This window comes from Scleropages formosus, chromosome 11 (genome assembly GCF_900964775.1).
Source record: "Scleropages formosus chromosome 11, fSclFor1.1, whole genome shotgun sequence".
NCBI classification, from domain to species: Eukaryota; Metazoa; Chordata; class Actinopteri; order Osteoglossiformes; family Osteoglossidae; genus Scleropages; species Scleropages formosus.
Window position 1 is genome coordinate 16,403,833 of NC_041816.1, and position 19,473 is coordinate 16,423,305.

General features: G+C 45.2%; 1 protein-coding gene across 1 annotated transcript; it reads left to right on the forward strand.

Annotated features, from left to right (window-relative positions):
- Positions 1–396: 396 nt before the first annotated feature.
- tbc1d2b (TBC1 domain family, member 2B) lies at positions 397–14,359 on the forward strand. Its single transcript, XM_018763940.2, has 13 exons — positions 397–800; positions 3,436–3,586; positions 4,610–4,757; positions 6,039–6,208; positions 6,616–6,833; positions 9,087–9,461; positions 10,117–10,227; positions 10,609–10,805; positions 11,422–11,913; positions 12,066–12,183; positions 12,688–12,873; positions 12,989–13,110; positions 13,917–14,359. The coding sequence occupies exons 1-13, from the start codon at positions 462–464 to the stop codon at positions 14,104–14,106; spliced, it is 2,817 nt and encodes a 938-aa protein (XP_018619456.1). The 5' UTR covers positions 397–461; the 3' UTR covers positions 14,107–14,359.
- The last annotated feature ends 5,114 nt before the right edge of the window (positions 14,360–19,473 follow it).

Genomic DNA, 19,473 nt, shown 5'->3' on the forward strand with positions numbered 1-19,473 from the left:
AACGATTGAAAAACTCATTGCCTCTAAGTAAATAACAAGTATATACCTTGTGCCCAGGAAAATATCTATGCGGCATTTCACCAAAATGGCCCAACTAACTCGATAATGTCAGAGTCAGGATTATTCATTAGAAAAAAAAGGAACACTGCGTAAAATACTTTGCAACTGGACAGCTTCCTACTATGAGAAACAAGATATTGCAGGGTAATGTTGCAACGCGAGCTACTTTTGCGCCCACACGATACTGATACTGCGCGTGTGCTACACTAGTTGCCGCTTCCGTCTATCTATTCGTACAGTTATCGAAATAAGAAAGACTACAAGCGCCATGGAGGTCTGTGCGCGGGAACCCCATTTCCCACAATGCCTCGCGATGCTGCGAGTCAGTGAGCGAGCGGTCATGCGGATGGGAAGGAGGACTGTGAAGTCGCAAAGGCAGAGGAAGAAAAGTTTCATGAAAAATGCATGGAGCGGATGGGAGCGACGCGAACTGCCCGCGGAACTCCAGGATTCCGGCCACGAAGTCCATCGAGGTGTCGGACTTTGAAGGCGCCAAGGACCAGAGCTCCAAATTATGCGGCTATCTAAACAAGCTTACGGGCAAGGGGCCACTCAGAGGCTTCAAACCGCTGTGGTTCGTGTACGACCCCAGAAAATGCTATCTGTATTACTTCAAAAGTGCCCAGGACGGGCTGCCCATGGGACACATCGACATCGCAGATGCCTGCTTTCGGTATGACGTCGAGGGCGAGGAGGGGCAGTTCGAGATCCTCACAGCAGGTAAACAGGTCCTGCTCAAGGTAAGTAGGAGAGAGAGAGAGAAAGAGAGAGGATGCCACACTCTGGCCGCACACACTACACTGACCGTGCACTGACTGACCATACACTCACCAATGGTCATGCACTACTAACCCTCTGCTGATCATTATACACATTGACCGTACACTGACCACACACTGATCTTGCACTGACCATAAACTCACCATCCAATGCCATGGTCATGCACTACTAACCCTCTACTGATTATACACACTGACCATGCACTGCCTCATCCACTGACCATACATACACTGATCTTGCATTGCCCATGCACTGACTGTACACTCATCATCCAGTGGTCATGCGCTACTAATCCTCTACTGATTATACACACTGACCATGCGTTGACCGTGCACTGACCATGCACTGACCATACATTCATCATCCAATCATGGTCTGGCACTAACTCTCTACAGATTATACACACTGACCATACTGATCTTGCATTGGCTGTGAACTGAGCATGCACTGACCACACACACCACGCTTCCACTCTTTATTAACTGACCGTGCACCGACCGTACAGCTGTTACGCCCTTCGCTGGTCGCACACCGGTCGTTGGATGGTCCTGAACGAGTTGTTGGAAACGCAGTGCGATAACCCACCAGCAAAAATCGACTTTTACATCCACGTCATTGGAGAATTGCTCTCTGTTCTCTTATTTCTTTTCTCTTTCCCTTTCCTTTATCCTTTTTTTATTAATTAATTTATCCTTATATACTTGTCTGAATGTGATCATTTGCTTCCCGTGTCCTTCCGGTCTCTATAGTGCCACCATGTCTTCGTTCTGCCACCGTGTTACTCCTTGTGTGCTGCTGTGGCCCTGTGCCATTTCCATCTAGACTAATTGCATTATAAAGAGTGGCGTTCTCCCGTACTCTTAAAGCAAATATATGGCATGGGATGTAAAAAAAACGCTACGTTGTACCGTGTTTTTTTTTTTGCTTAGGTGTGTTTTCATTCTGCACGATGGGGCTGTGTAATTGAATGATCGCTGGATGAGCGCTTCGCTGCGGTGTTGAGATTCCTGCAGCGAGGAGCACAAAGCCCTGGTTTGCCCTGCTTTGCCCTGGTTTGCCCTGCTTGCACCGTGACAATACCAGGGTACCAGCAGCTCCCTTGGACTCTGTTCCGCTGGCGTCATTTTTAGATTTTGAGAAGTAGGTACCTAAGTACCTCTTCTCGGAGAGTCCTGGGAATTCTCCCTTTAGTTTCCATTTTAGAAAGTTAACGCGGTGCTGCCAGAATCTTTTTCTGATGTTAAAAAAAAAAAATCTGAAACCGTTCCAATACAGTTGCATTCAGAGCTCATTTGCTTTTGTACCTTAATTTTGTTTTCATTTATTCTCTATTTTCTGTGACGTAGTATCAATAGTCATATGTGGCGTCTTGGTTGATGCTGCTGAAGTCCTTTCTAAAGAAAATGACGCATGGTCTACCTGAAATACCACAATTTACTGTCTTGATTTCTAACCAATCTGATGCGTGGTCTAATTGATGAACTGATCTTTATTACCCAAAATTAATACATTTGGGAAAGTCAGAACCCAGCCCACCTTTTACTGTGTCGACAAAACAAGGTGACGGAAATGTATCCTGAAGTTATTATTGAGGAATTATTAAAAAATGCGCAAGCCGTACGGGTGCCACTTCCGTAGAACTTTAAAACGCCCCTGGACCAGTTTAAGTCGCTTTAACGGTGATTAAATGTCAGCCTTCTGTGCTCTGAGATTCTGAAGGGAAGCAAACTTGGATGTCTTGAACCTTTACTGCCATCTGTTATCACACTTGGCGTGACATTATTAATATTGCTATATTTTTATTTTTCATACTGGCTATGCTGTACCTTATATGTCAACAACAGAGCACTTTTATATAAAGGCTCATTTAACGGAATACGCCAAATGTTATAAAAGCTGTTCAAAAACAGCCAAATGTGTAGATGCATGAGCTCTAAGTACATAATTTCCCTTAAAAAAAAAAAAATAATTAATGTTGTGGAAGGAAGCGCTTGGGCTGAGGGCACGAAAGATTACGGTGCTGAAGGTTGATGCGCCTTCTAGAAATATCTGTGCGAGGAGGAACGTGCGTAAGAGTTTCCCGAAGCTGATTGAGGGGTTTAAATAACCTTAACAGCATTTCCACCTCCTGTTCGGTATATTTGCCTTTGTTTTTTGATTTTTTTTTTTAATTTTATTTTTTTAAATCCCCCCACCCCACAATTTATTAGTCAACATTGTTTACAGAACACCGATTCCTTATTTGGTGTGGACTGCAGGGTTACATGGGTTCAAGAGAAGGGTACTGGTCGGTGACTGTTTCTGTATATTGGCTCTCTTTGTGTCCATATGGCCTTTATAAACACGCTCCTCCGCGGGCGCATCATTTCTGTTGGGAAAAGGAGCGTCGTTCGCAATCCTCGACGCTTCGATTACATGGCAGCTTTCATTCCGTACGCAACGTTGCCCGTATGTGAGCGAGACCGCACACGTTTAAATTAATGTAACAATGAGGCAGCGCTTTGGTAGGACCTTTGCGGTGGCTGTGCGAAACGCACGTGCCGCCCGCCCCGTGTGTACGGATCGCTGAGAAAGGGATGCTCTGGACCCCTACAGGCCCCCAGTAAACAGATGATGCTCTACTGGATGCAGCAGCTGCAACAGAAACGCTGGGAGTTCTGCAACACGCGCGGATCCACGCACCGGGACAGCTGGTGCTCGCCCACCTTGCTCCACCCTTCCACGGGCCTCGTCGCCAACGACGTAGGTAAGGAGGCCTGCAGCAGCATCCCCGGCCGAGCTCGCGGGGCGGGGGGGGGCGGGCGTCTTTGGATCGTGACGTCGGCGCACGGCCGTTAACGAGATGTCCCGGAACGCGCTGTGCTTTCGCGTCGCCGCCTTCGGGTTCCGCTCCGAGAAATCGGTCACCGATGCGGCTCTTGGTCCCGGACGGATGTCAGCAGTTTGCTCGGAGTCTTCCCCGAGAGCACGTGCGTGCGGCGCGTTGCGTAGATTCGCCTGCGACGTGTACCTTTGCGTGCGCGCGGCTGAGAACATCGCGCTTTAGGACCTCGGTAAATCGCAGTCTCTTGTCGCTATTTCTGACGCGTGTCTGAGGTTACAGAGCGGCTTCTAAATTCGGAGTATCAGTATTACTTGTGAGGAAAGTAAACAATCCTCTGCATTTGCAGGTGTTTCCTCTCTACAGTACACGTTTGAACGACTACGTTAAAATCCTTTTTTTTTTTTTTTTTTCCTCCTCTCTATCATGCTCTGTTTTGGGAGTGGACAGTTTGCGAATTGGGTCTCTATGCCAATGCTAGAAACATATTGATAACTTGAATATGTTCAAATGTCTCTCTTGAGCACATGCTAGAAGGCATCTTACGTTCCCTTAAAATGTTTTTTTTTTTATCCTCCTCTGCTCTGGGCAGCGTTTTGAACTTGCCCAGTTTTAGCGAACGGCTGGAGGAGCTTTCCGGAATATCGGACCCGAACGTCCATAAAGGCGTCTACCGTTAGAGTGAGTAAGTGAACAGCACGCGCAATCCGTGAAGTCCCCTGAGTCATGCCGCGCATCCAGTTTAAGAATAGATAAGAGGATACTTTATTCATCCTTGCTGGGAAATTCACAAGGGCTGCCGTCGCCTTCCGGCTCTCGTTTCCCGCCGGCGTCTCGATCGATTCCCGAAGCCGGTGCAGCCCACGGGGCAGCGGCGCTCCTCTGCTTCGAGGGCTGACCTCAGAGCCACGCTAGAAGGTGACGACGACCTGCTTGTTGGGCTCGCAGATGGCTGTGTGTTCGAGAAGCCGAGCGAGAGCATGGAGAAGGTGCGCAGCGACTTCGCCATGGAGACGAGCGTGGAAGACGCGGCGGGAGCCCCCTCCGCTCGCAACACGACGGGCCACTTCCTCAAGCAGTGGAGCTCGGATCTTAGGTGAGATCACGTCAGGTGGGGGCGCTTCTCGCCAGAGCCGAGAAAGGCCGTCTGCGGTCAGTGAAGCAGAAGTACCCGCAACGGTGTTTTCTCAGGTACCGAACCGAAGGAAAGAAGTGTCTCTCGGAACATGGCGCAGTGGGTTGGACCGGGTCCTGCTCTCCGGTGGGTCTGGGGTTCGAGTCCCGCTTGGGGTGCCTTGCGGCGGACTGGCGTCCCGTCCTGGGTGTGTCCCCTCCCCCTCCGGCCTTACGCCCTGTGTTGCCGGGTAGCCTCCGGTTCCCCGTGACCCTGTATGGGACGAGCGGTTCAGAAATGTGTATTTGATAAAAGCTGCTTCCTTGTGTGTTCTGGTGTTTTCTATACCGGTGAAACTTGTCCAACCGGAACCCCACCTCTTGATTTGCAGGATGGTTCCTATGTATCTTCCTGAGAAGGGTAATATCTGACATTACTACATTCTTAACAGCGCTTTCTGGGAGTAGGAAGTATTTTCACATAATTCACACAAACGACATTTAGCAGGCTAAAGGTTTCCCTTCGGCAAGCGTTCGGGATGGAATTTTATTGTGCTGAGGTTATGCTTGCAGGCTCGCTGCACATCTGGAAGGATTTAATACATCTGCAGGGATAACATAATGCTGTTGAAGACCAAAGCCCTTACTGGGGTGAGATGGAAAGAATACTGCAGGCAACATTTAGGTGGGGGAAAAAGGAAAAAAAAAATATTAAAATAATCTCTTGCTGAAATACACAGTTATTTTTCAATGCATTGCGGACTCGCTCAACTTTAGGCGGGCTGTACGTCTGCAGCATTGGATAATCTGGCGTCGGAAAAGACGGACGGCATCTTTCTTGGGTCTTGTTTGTTACGCTATACATTTACAGCTAATTCTGCGATCCGAAAATTGTGAGCTGACACTTCTTAGAAGATATTTCATGGTCTTGGTGAGAGAGAACCGTATTAACTAAAAGAAGGCGTTCCGCACATTCCACGTAGGACACCAGATGGCGTAGTGGTTGAAACCGCTCCCTTGCATTCGGAGGACCCAGGTTTTTGTAGTATCTCCTGGTGTAGCTTCTTTGTGCACGATGCCCTCGATTGATACGGTAAAAAACACCCGTTTTTATAAAGGGATTAATCAGTCGCTTTGGAGTAAAGTGTCGGACAGATACGTAAATGTAAGCGTTCGGATCTTCTTGGTCTGTAATGTTCAGCACGCCTGTGTGTGTGTCTGTGTGTGTCTGTGTGTGCGTGTGCCCACTCCTTCCACACACTAGGCACTCCATGTCCCAGCTGAGACCGGGCCGGGGCAACGACAGCAGGCGCAGCATATTCTACACGACCAATTCAGACGAGTGGGAGATAGTGGACTCCACGTCCAAGGAGCTACAGGAGCATATGGCCGTGCAGGAGTCCTCCAAGAAACCTCACGCGGAAACGCACAGAAGTGAGAGCGCCGTCCTCGTTCTCTTACGTGTGTCTCGGGACGTTTTAATAGACCGTAATCTGACCTCTCGGAGCTCTCACTCTCGTGAGTTTCTACTGGAAGGAAGCTCCACCTAATGATCTCCCAAGTCTAGTAGCCGTGGCCGCGAGCAAAGGGTTTATATCCACGGTGAAATTGCGTGTGGACGTTAAAGAGCTGTTTTCCTTCTGTGAGAGAAGAAAGAAAATCTTGTTTTAAAGAGGGCCGCACGTTCTCCTTTCCGAACCTGCATTTGGTGCTGAGCTAAAAGCCTGGCTAACGTCTGAAAATATTTTCTTCCAGCGATTTCGCCCGAATACATTTGCATAGCAGTCCAGCTGTTGAAAACAAACTCTGAGATCGTCCCTCGCTTCGCTCTCCTTCTCTAGACTCCACCGGCTCCGTTTTCACGTTCGACTTCGGCAAGTCCTCCTCGCGTTCCAAGAGGCCCTTCCTGAGGGACGTGATGGGCTCCGGGAAGCCCGGGCGCAGCGTGGACAGTTCCCCGGTGGACTTCAACGGCAGCAAGCCGTCAGAGACGCAGCTGCGTCTACAGAGTCAGCAGGAAGAGCTGAGCCGACTCGGAGAAGAGCTCGCCAGCCAGAAGGTACCGCGATCGCCGCCGACCCCTGGCTGACGGACCCGCAGCGGTCCGCCAGGCTGGTGGGACGTGGCCGTAAATAGCTGTCTTGTATCCAGAAGGACTGTCGGACAGTTGCCGAAAGGGGCTCTGCTGACTGTCACCAAGTCGCTGCCTGCAGCTGTGAGGAGGTCTTGTCCTTTTCTCTATCAGCTTGCGCAGGTCACTTGTGCGCTTGCTGCTTTTAATTCCCTCGCCGATTTAAGTCATACGGTCCCAGATGGCTGGAAAAAGCCGAATAGCGAAGTCGGTTTCAATGAAAAGTTTCTCTTTTTCTGATTTAATATACAGTATTACTTCCCCTTATGGTCAGACCCTGCTGGGGTTTACTCTGCCCTCACTCTCTCCTCTTGGTTCTTTACTATGATGTGGCTTCTCGCCGACTCTTCCGGTGTGCAGGATCCAATCTGGCGCAGGGCTGGAGTGACGGAGACCAACGCTAGACCGCAGGTTTATGTTGGACGCGTTTCAGTTGCAAAGACCGTCGTACGAAGCCCCGGTTTTGCACGAAGATGTTTGAGTATCGGTTTCTGAACGCGTGGGGATGTAGGGAGATCCGCGTGACTTGTGAAGCTTTGCACCTTGTGACTCGTCTGCCTTCCGACCAAAGTCCCCTTGCGGTTCGCGCGGCCGTATCTCAGATTACGGCCGTTTCCTTATTCCTCCTGCGATATACCGGAGACGAGAGTGCCAGGTGACACGCGCGCGGCCGCGTGTTCGTTTCTTTCGCGTCACGTGCCGTTCGGGAACAAGCAGGCTGCTGACCTGTATTCTGTGGGAAATCCACACCTGTTAAAATACACGCCTGTGTGTTTTAGCGTTGATAACACTGAATAAATACAGCCTCGTTAAATAGGAGTTCACAAGTGGTACCTTTAGGTGAATGTGCAAGAAAGATGTGCCGTTTGGGTTTTGGAGTTAACCGACGTTTGCGGCGTAATAATCCATCCGTTATCCGCTTTCGGCGGTACGATGATTGTCGTGGTGATCCGAAGCCCGAACGGACATACGTCAGCAGCGTGCGTCTTAGTTCTTTTGGTGCGGGTTCCGGTATTTTATTAGACTTCTTTGCGCATCTCCGATATGCCGTTCTGATCAAATACACTGCGAGCTTTTGCTCGTTTTTACACGCTGCGGGTCACGTGCGGTCCCTGGTTTTTAAAGGCTAAGGGTTTTTCTAAGGAACTTTACTGGCCAAGTGGGACTTCAGGCATCATAAACAACAGATCTTTGAATGAAGCTGCTGCCACAAGCAGCGAATGACCTAACCTGAACCATAACTCGGCCCATCGACTCCAATGTACACTTTAGACCTTTTATTTGAGCACTTGTGACATTGTGTGTCCTCCAGCTGTGCTTCGCATCTGTTTGTACTGAAAGCTTTGCTGTGTGAAGAGTAAAAAGGGTGAAAAGAGTTGCTCTCTCTGTCTGGCTTCATTTGACTCCTGTAAATGAAATAACAACATTTGGAAAACCTGAAATTAAATTAGGTTGAACTGGGGATGAGTGGAACAAACTCATGATTTCTTGTAATGTTAAGGTTATCCAATTGGCCTGATTATTTGCGGCCCTGTACGTCCTGAGCCAACACCTCGCCGGCGGCGTCATTCCCTCAGCTTTCAAGACACCGGACATGGCGGTCGTCATGATTTATGGCACGCAGCAGTTTCCTGCACTGCATCTTTATATTTTCTTCTGAAGTACATCGTCTTTGATTTATTTTAAAATAAAAAAATCTGAAGTTGTGTGGCTTTGCCGTTGCTGTTGAGGCAGAAAATATTTTGGGGGAATAGTCGTTTGGAACGGAACAGAACGCAAGTATTTCAGAATGATGTAAAGTACGTTGATTAGATAATTTATGTATACATTTTATGAAATTGATTCGTACCCAGTTTTCAAAAAAAAAAAAAAAAAAATCTGTAGTAACCGTTTTCAGCTACTCTCAATTTTCAGTTTTTGCCCTTCAAGGATGGTAGTGTGACGAAAACCGGTAGAGGACAGATGCACATTAATTTTCCGTGTGCTTATTTTGTCTGTTGTGCTGGTTGAAAATGGTCCAGGTTGACATTTTTGGGTATGACGATCTCGGTCATCGATTTATTTCCGTTGCAGCCCGATGCAAGAAGAGTAACTGAGAGGCACTGCTAATCGGCCAGATCCTCTCGGAGATCCTCACCGGCTCCGGGCAAGGGTCATCATGTGCACTTTCCTGCTTCCTAGGAGCTGGTGCGGCTGCTGCAGCAGACTTTGAGGAGCTCGCAGTGCGAAAGGCCTCATGCTCTTAGCGGCGAGGGGCCGCAGGACCAGTCCCCGCTGCTCCAGGAGAAGAACGGCCAGATCCAAGCCTTGTGTGGTCATATGGAGAAGCTGGCCCTGGAGAAGGAGAACCTACAGCAGGAACTGAAGAGTCTGAAAAACAAGGTGGGGGAGATGAATGACCAGCTGGAGATGCTGATGGAGACCATCCAGGCGAAAGACGAAGTCATCATCCGGCTATCCCAGGAAAGCTCGACTAGTGGCGGGAGCGCCAGCAGTCCAGACTGTGGCTCTCCCTCCTCCGCTTGTAAGGAGCTGCAGGAGCTGAACAACCTGAGGGTACGAATTGCAAACCGCGCCCTCCGAACTCGTCTTCGCCGAGCTGCGCGCTGAGATGCCGCAGCTGGTCCGAAACGAGCGCAGGACTCGGCGCCGGTTTCCTTAACGCTTCGCGCCGCGCAAAGCAACAAAACAGCCGAGCCGCTGCTTCCTCTGGCTTCGGCCCTGCCCGTCACGTATAACTCGAGCTTCCTTCCTGTACCTGGGGATTAACGGCAAATCTGTCAGTAGGCCTCTAAAACACGACGCTCGTACAGTATATACTTTTTGAATCCGTTTGTCGCATCTGCTCCGGGGTTGTGTTTTACATCAGTGCTTTTAGGGAAGTTATTGTGTCCTTGGCTGATTAGAAACCGAAAGCTGCCCTGCTCTACTGTAACCACCAGCCTTTGTGGTGTTGACCTATACCAGGCTTCAAATCCAGCGTGACAATAAAAACGTATTATAGTTTCCTCTTAAAGCTCTAAGGTTGTTTTCTAAATGTTATATATACAGTATATATTAGTTTATTTTTCATTTCAACGACGGCATACTTTGGTGCTATTGTTTGAAATTATTTTAACGACATGCTGTATCAATCAGCAGGATGCAATAAATACTTTATCTGGGTCATTTCGCAACATTTGATGTGGGTGTATTGCTTGCATAATCGTAGGACAGCCTCCAGGGCTACAAAACCCAGAACAAGTTCCTGAACAAAGAAATCCTGGAGCTGACAGTCCTGCGCAGGAATGCGGAAGCGAGGGAGAAGGCCCTGGAAGCAAAGGTGACTTTCAGATAATGACAGTTGGTGTGTAGGAGCATGCTTATGTATCCCTGTACCCATCTGTGTTCATGCGTGCCTGCGTCTACACCTTGGTGCGCATGTGAGTTTATACTGTATGTGCACGGCGTGGGGAAAGAGATGGGTGAACAGGATCACGAGTCGCCTGTTTGCGCTGCCAGCCTGGCGGTTTGCTCAGCTCATTCACAAATGCATATCTCGTAGTAAATGCAGGGTATACATTAGTGTACTTCACAGGTGTCTGCTCTCTGCATGTTTTTACTGGATTCTCCGTGTGCTGGTTCTCTGAGACTGTGTGTGTGTGTGTGTGTCTTTTGTGACCAATATGACTGCGTGTCTGTGTCGATCCTGTGTACTTGACAGTACACTGCTTTGGAGGCCAAGCTGTGCCAGGTGGAAAGCAAGTACCTGGTGCTGCTGCAGGAGGTGAAGAACCCCGTGTGTTCCTCCTCGGAGGAGAACCCAGCCCGGGAGGTCATTTCTAGGTTGCTGGAAGATGCTCTTCAAGCAGACACCGCAGACCAACAGGAGCACGCCATTTTTAAGCCCCATCCTGTCAGGTACTGCTTTGTCTCACTGCATTATAGCCACTGTTGGTTAATGGATGGCTCCGTTGCTTTTCAGTTTTTAACATTGTTAACGTTCGCTTTTAAAAGCTGCAAAGAAAGGACCAAGACTTGTTTACAAAATTTGACTAGTTCCAAAGAGTCATAAAATGTTTATATATATGAATAAAAATATGACTGGGACAGCTGGTAGTGTAGCGGTTAGAGCTGCTGCCTTTGGGCCTAAAGGTCGCAGGTTCAGATCCCACCTCTGACTGTCCGTTAAATAAGTTTTTTTTTTTTTTTTTTTTTTATATTATATAAAAAGTTGCAATAATGGCAATTTTGAAGAATGACAAACCTTTATAAAAGAGGCAATGGTCAGATCTTTGACTGGAATAAAATAATTGAAAAAATATCAAGAAATATAAAAATATATTCTATGCAATATTTACACGTCATCTGTTTGCCTTGCTAATATGAAGATTTGTCAGTAATTATAAGAAACTTACAGATGCAATCACTAGCACTAACATGTTTTTTTAAATACAGTTTATGTATGCAGAAATTCTAGGAGCTTAAATGTATCAGTTTTCTGCATCGTATCTCCTAATGGTTCTTGGTCCTGCAGTGAGTACGATGTGTACGGCTTTAAAACGGTACCAGAGGACGACGAGGAGGAGATGTTGGTGGCCAAGGTGAGGGCTCTGGACCTGAAGTCGCTGTCTCTGGCAGACCAGGAAGTTTCCGTGGGTGTGAAGTGGGACAATTACTTGGCGGGGATGATGAATCGGGACATGGTACGTTCGCCGGAGCTCAAGGCTCTGATCCGCACCGGTGTGCCACATGAGCACCGCTCCAAGGTGTGGCGCTGGTGTGTTGGCTTCCACGTCAGGAAGTTTAAGGAGGGTCTAGGTACCAACTATTTTGAGGGCCTCCTGAGCACAGCCCTAGAGAAGCAAAACCCCGCATCGAAGCAGATAGAGCTGGACCTGCTGCGGACGCTGCCCAACAACAAGCACTACGCCTCCCCTGCAGCAGATGGAATCGGCAAGTTGCGGAACGTGCTGCTGGCCTTCTCCTGGAGGAACCCTGACATTGGTTATTGCCAGGGTCTCAACAGGTACCGTATCCATCATCATAACAGAAGTTGTGCCCGTGCATTCCTCTTGCACAGTGATATTACTGTCCTAAAAATGCATGAATGTATGTACATAGCTGATAGATCAGCTCCCTATAGTAAATCTCTCAATGAAGGTGTCGTGCGTGTTTCAGATTGGCGGCGATTGCCCTCCTGTATCTCGACCAGGAGGATGCATTCTGGTGCCTCATTGCCATTGTGGAGGTGTTCATGCCAAGGGACTATTACACGAAAACACTGATGGGGTCACAGGTATAAAAATGAGCCTCGAACAAATATCTGTCCTCTGTTATAGCAGTTATCAGATTAGCTCTGAAACACAGACATTTCTCACAGTGCCTCATACCACATGCAGGCGTGCTGCTCAAGGGTGAGCAGTGCAGCACGTGATCAAACTCATATTCCAGGCAATTTATTGTAACCTGCAGACAGCAGTCACTCATGCACAGTACAGGTTAAATGCCGTGCGCTGGTCCAGTTGCAATTTGTTTTTTTTTTCCTTTTCTGTTGATAAATCATATTCTCCTACGGTATGAATGAATGAACGATCATATTTCCTACAAGTAATGTTGCAGTTGTGCTGTGGCCTCACAATTTGGGGGGAAAAATTAGAAAAAGAGAGTTTATGAAACATTGGCTAGATCATTAACCTGAGGAAAAACTAAAACCTAAAATTAATCTGAATCCACTTTTTTTTTAAATTTTTTTTTAATATTCCCTTTTATTCTGGCTTGTGAACTTGTGCCGTTTCCTTAGGTTGACCAGCGAGTGTTCAAGGACCTGATGAATGAGAAACTCCCTCGCCTTCATGCCCATTTTGAACTGCATAAAGTGGACTTCTCACTAATCACCTTCAACTGGTTTCTAGTGGTGTTTGTGGACAGTGTGGTCAGTGACATTCTCTTCAAGATTTGGGATGCCTTTCTGTATGAGGGCCCGAAGGTAAACTGATTTTGTTATTTTCAAAGGCAATTTGTGTATAAAGCAAAATATATGTGTAACATTGTAAGCAGCTCAGTGCTTCTCAGCACTTCAGTCTTCCTCTTTCTCACTTCAGATTATATTTCGCTTTGCCCTCGCACTTTTCAAGTACAAAGAGGAGGAATTCCTGAAACTGCAGGATTCCATGGCTATTTTCAAGTACCTTCGATATTTCACACGAACAATCCTGGATGCAAGGTATTTCAGCATGTCCTTCTTTTAGTGGAGTATTACAAACCTCAATAAAAGAGGCAACGGTCACACCTTTGACTGGAATAAAATACACATAATTAAAAAAAATTCAATAAATATACAAACATTTTTATACAATATGTGCATATCATCTGTTTACCTTGCTAATATGAAGATTTTGTCAAGAGTAATTATAAGAAACTAAGAGATGTAGTCACTAACGGCAATATAAATGCGTGCAGTCGAAAATTTAGGATGCCATGTGAACGTAACATTCGGAATTGCTGCAGTCTAAAGAGACAAGGGCCCTGAATTTGGAAAGATGCTGAATAGACTTTGGTTTTTGATGTGAGTGCTGTGGAAATGTCAAATGTATCTAACAACTTATTTCAAGAGAGTAGAGCTGATGACAAAAAGCAGCGTGATAAGCATGAGCTCTCTGGAAGGGAAAGATGAAGAGCAGTGCATCAAGGCCTGGTCACAGGCTGGTCAGAGAGGATGTGGTGTGCTCTGCCCCCAGCTCATCTGGAGATAAGCAGCACCAGTCTGAACTTGGTGAAGCCTGTACTTGACGGTTTTAGCAGTGTACTATGAAGGGCGTAACACAAGCATAGGGAAGCTGGACGTTAGCTGGACATAGTAATTTCAGAGTCGTCGTACGGACTCAGTGACACATGGTGGGTGGAAGGGGACAAGCACTTGGACAGTAGCTCAGTAATAGTGTTTGATGAGGAAGAGCTTGAATCTCGGCGTTCTTGACCGTGCTTGCAAATTGGAGATCTCTTGAAGGAACACTGTTTGTGTCCCTGCAGGAAGCTGATGAACATGGCTTTTGTGGACATGAACCCTTTTCCGCTGAGGCAGATTCAAAACCGCCGCACCTTCCACCTGGAGAAGGTCCGCCTGGAGTTGACTGAACTGGAGGCCATCCGGCAGACATTCCTTCGCGAGCGAGAAACGGCACCTGACAATGTGATTAGTGACGATGAGGAAGACAATTAACGGAAAGCCAGTTGGCATATTGACATCTGCTGCAGATGAAGTGCTCTGATTTGTTCTCTCTGGGGGTTTTTTTTTTTTTTTTTTCCTTGAGTTACAATCAAAATCTATGCTCAATGTCACATATGCTGGACCTGCTCTTCACTCAGACTGTGTCTGAGCTAGAACCGTTTTCCTTTGTGTGATCCTTCTGAATCACTTGGACCAAATCGGGAGTAGCTCAGCGGTGCTCTGGTGACATCTATTGTTGTAACCCCTTGTTAATTAGATTTGTTTGTCTTAATGAATTATTGGCAGCCTCAAAAGTATGATGTTATAGTAATAGATTGATTTTGAAGACTAACTGAGAGATCAAATCATTTTTTGTCTATTAAGAAAAGGCACACTTTTTGAGGGACTCTTGATTTTTGGAATTAAAACACAGAATACTATGTCAGAACAGCAAGGTAATCCATGGGATTAAAGTCAATATTCTATCACAGGGTTTAAACTGAACTCGTATTTAGAGCCGAAACGTTGACAACGTTTTGAACAAATTATCATGAGCAAAATAGGATTCTAGGTAATACTTAATGTATTAAAACAAGTCATTCTCAGGGGTTAGGTTTTTGCCATCCCAATTTCTCGTTTTTGTTGTCCTTTAGTAGCTGTGTAAACTGCATTCTTCTATGTCATGACCTACTGGGCCATGTTGTCTGTCTTTGAGATTTTAGGGTTACAGTCCTGTGCTGCAGTCTTTCCATTTTACCTTCACAATTGTTATTTGCTCTGCAGTCAGACTAGTCTTCTCAAATCCCAAGTTGTCGTAATGGCTCTAAAAATTCAAGTGGCCCTTTAAAAGGGAAAAACTCAGACAATAGTGCATGTGTCATGTCCTCAGTTGTCTGTCCAGTTTACAACAGTTTACAAGTGGTGTTATCATAGAATCGATACAGGTTATATTGGCACTTTTCTTATGAACAGAAAAGTGTCCTGGTAAATATTGAATTGTCTTTATTTGGACTTGAGGGACACATTTTGCAAGGGACAGACTTTAAACTCAAGGGAGTCTTAAACCCAGCACTTGTTTTAATCTGCTTTGGTATGTTCTATTTACATATTTTCTTAGATCACATTTGATCTTTTCTGAATGGAAGTACATTCCCTCTACTTTTCACATTCTTTGAGTGTTACTCAGCTTTATTATTTTCAACACAATCTGTTGTGTGCTTCAAATACGTCATTTGTCTCTGCCATATAAATGCACACACAATGGTAGTTAATATATTTCATGGTCATTTGTCATAATGATGATTATGATGATTAATGATTGATTGAAATTAATGATGATTCATACATCGTCCTGTAGAATGCATTTCGGCACATAACTGTATTGTCACTTGTCAAAAGAAATGTATTTTAATAACTTAACTGTAGAACAAAGCATCAAATTTAACTCCAAATGTAGTTGGTAAAAAAACTGTGAAATTGTGCTTCTGAGAGCAGGTCTCTCACATTGCCATACATATGATAAATACTATCCCTTTTTATATTGAATATTGCTTGTCTATTGGGGTATTTCTCACTGATTTAAGATATTTGCAAATATTACTTATCTTAATTCAGTTCTGCTTACAGTCAAAAGAACACAAAATCATCCAGTTCTGAGACCAGCTTATCTAACATACACATGTATCCTTATTTTTAAGTAGTAAATTTTAAAAATACAATTGCACCACTAAAAATTTTCACATTTTTGTACTTTTGCCTATTTATGTATTTGGCCATCTGAAAATCATGAATGTTTTACTTATTTTATGCCCTCTTGTTAAAGAAGCAGTAAAACATAAATGCAAGTATTTTCACAAACTGCAGTTAGAAGTAAATGTGCCAGCATATTGATTTCGGCTGTCAGGTGGAATTTTAGGATAGTCTTTTCACTTCTGTACTGACAATGCTGAGATGTATTGCCATGTTTTGTTTTCCAGGACTGATGCTTGGCACATAAACAATATTGGCACTTTTCTTATTATCAGAAACGAATCTTTGCTGCATATTTTGAATGTTAAGTATTGTTACTCGGAATGTTACCTGTTCAAGTTTACATACTCAAGAAGTATTATCGCGGTGTAATCGTGCCCTGTTGCTGTCTTTTTGTATCTGTAGCATCAGTATTCAATAAATGTCAACGTATTTCTGCCTCTGCTCCTCACCGTAGCCTCTTCCGCTGTTTTCCCTCCACATAAATAAATGCATTATTCGCTGTGAACTTTGAGCCTGACGGTTCTACATGGACATTTTGTTTCTCCAGCAAGATCTTAGAGGGAAGTGAATGTAACGTGTTCAAGGCGACACTGTTACAGGTCGGCGATGCAACTGTTGGGGAAAGAAAGGGTGCTTTTATATTTTACCATGCTTTTCAGCTTTATTCTAGTTGTATTTATAAGTACGCTATGTATGTGTGTGCAGGCATTTCTCATTAGCTGACACCAGACTTCTCCTCATCACCATGGATGTCCCAAGTTTGTAGCGCAATAGCAAATGTTGTAAAGGATTATTTTAAGATTAATTTAGAGACTCCTGTTGTTACTACCACATAAATATAGTGCTACATAAAATCCTGCGTAGTTCCGTGGTTCTAATTTTCAGGTTATTAAGACACAATGTTACCCTGGACGCCCTTCATTATTTTTCACTTCCCAAGCATTTGCTTCTTTAAGGCCTGTCCTTCCGACGTCCTTCCTTATAAACTGGCTCTCTAGCGCCATCTTGGGTGGAACTTTCTGGGCGGGAGCAGTGTCAATCTCGTGTCTGATTGGCTGAGCCATGCCCGGCACGTCATTGAGAACAGAACGGCCCCCTTTTCGATTCGCTGCGTACGCTGCTGGACAACTTGGCTTACGCTGGAGTTCTTATGTAATAGCGCTTGATGTCGAATTTCTTTTCATTGTGCGACAGTAAATCTCATCCTTTGCTGGAAACTGTCTTACGGACTTGCGCAGAGTGTGAGCCGACGGAAACTGCCCTCGCCTTTTCGCTTCTGCTTTTTCAAATAAAGGGCGTGGCAGCCTGATCAGCCTGGACTTTACTGTCAGACTAAACTAGAGTAACCGGGAGAATTTATACATTTAATGTAACAGTGCGTCTTGCGAAATACTGATGAAAATAGATGTTGCGAATGACAAGAGCTGTAGTTCTAGAAAAAAAAAAATGTGCAGCGCTCACGCTAGTAAGCATTAATACCTCGCCATTCTTATTTTGCTCCAGTAGGTGGCAGCAAACACTTAAGAAAGGGGAAGCCAACGAGGCGCGTAATGAAGCGAGTCCCTAGATGCTGAGCGCGAGGACAAAAGATGGAGTAGAGCTGATCTCGCGTTTATTTCACTTGAGTGTATTTCTGAGGTAACTTGTGCGATCAGGGTGTCTAACGCTTGGTGCCTTGTCCTTTCACTAAGCAGCTGTCGGCAGCAAACCGACGAGTAATGGGTCATCTTTTACACTCTAACAGGGGATGTATTTGTTTGTAATGGATTAGAACAAATTTGAAAAAAATCTGGTAAAAAGGCGTTTCGTTATTGTACATCAGAAACAGCTGACATAAAGAGAACGTATAAAAAAGGTCAAGTGAATAGCCTGTAATTTCATAGGTATTATTGTGGGTTTTAAGGATTTTCCCTGTTTCTCTTTTTTATAAAATGTGTACTTTATGACCGTAGTAAATAACTAATTCTTTTAGAAACCTGCTGCAATTCAATAGTTTGAAAAACTTCACATTGATTGTTGCATTCTACCCTTTGTCCAATGTGACTTACAGCAATAATCAACTTTATCATGATTTACCTATTTACACAACAGGTAATTATTGTTGCATACCTTGATCAAGGATATTGCCTGACTGTGGTTGAACAACAGATGATCCATCGCTTCTCCGCTGTCAGAAAAAGTACTGTGTACAGTAGTACATCAATGGAAATACACTGGCTCTTCAACTTAAAAACACAACTGGGTCTGGACAGCTACATAATACAGATTTCGCTATACTTACTCAGGGGTGAGTTCCTGTAAGAACCACAGTTAAAGCTATAATGAATTTTAAAAAAAACTCGGTACCGCTAGCAACCATCAATCCATTATAAGTTGAACTGCTGTGGTTTGTGGCCTGTCCCGGAAACATAGGGCGTAGGGCCGCTACACCCTGGATGGAACATAAATCCAGCATACTGCAGCACTTTTATTATTTTTATTCAAACCATATTAAAAACTCATTTAAGATAATTTAATATAAGAATTTTTCATCTCTGCTGACCTCTCCATTACACAAGTGTTTCCAGTATTTGTCAGCTTCTGGCCACTTTTACCTTTATTATCTACTAAATCTATTTTATTAATTTATTAACAGGCGAGGTTGTGTGAACATCTTGGGTATAGTTATAGTACATACAAAAACTTAAGAATTTTCATTTTAAACATTTTTATTAACTCCTCTTGAGCGGCGACTGCCGAGGGATTAGTGTGGTATTGCTGTTGCACTACTCACTGCCATTGTCATTGTTTTGTTTGTGCAATATTTCTATCGTCTCTGTCTTTGTCCATAGTCCGTGGAGAAGCATTCAGGAAGAATTTCATGATACTTGTACATTGTACAGAGGGGTGCGGTGGCGCAGTGGGTTGGACCAGGTCCTGCTCTCCAGTGGGTCTGGGGTTTGAGTCCCGCTTGAGGTGCCTTGCAATGGACTAGCGTCCCGTCCTGGGTGCGTCCCCTTCCCCTCCAGCCTTCTGCCCTGTGTTGCTGGGTTAGGCTCCGGCTCCCCACGACCCCGTATGGGACAATGTGTGTGTGTGTGTGTGTGTGTGTGTGTGTGTGTGTGTACATGGTACTTGTACCTATGACAATAAACTTGAACTTGGTAAACGTGCCGCGCCCTGTGAACACCTCTGAGATGATCCATTGCTTCTGCAAAACGCCTTGTGTTTTCTTTCCTTATGTCCTTATAATTTATCTCATAGGCTGCTGAGAGGATTCACAGAGTAAGAATTTCGTTGTATGGTGTAACGAGCTGTTTACTGTGCATATGACAATAAACTCTTGAACCTCTTGAGCTTCGGCCTGAGTGCCCTTTACTGCCCACTAACGGCTGAACGTGGAGTCGCAGGACAGTATTTTTTTGTTTGTTTTTGTTTTTATAAAGAAAACTGAACTGTAGGGAAATACTATTTTAAACAAACAAATAAATAAAAAAAAAAGAAACTGAACATTCGTTCCTATCTTGGAAATTTTCTAACACGACTGTAAGTAACATATAGAGAGTAAGCATTCAAGTCTTATGCGCGCAGCTGTCTCGGACGGTATATGTGCGGGAAAACTCCTTTGAGTGCTATTGCTAATGCTTT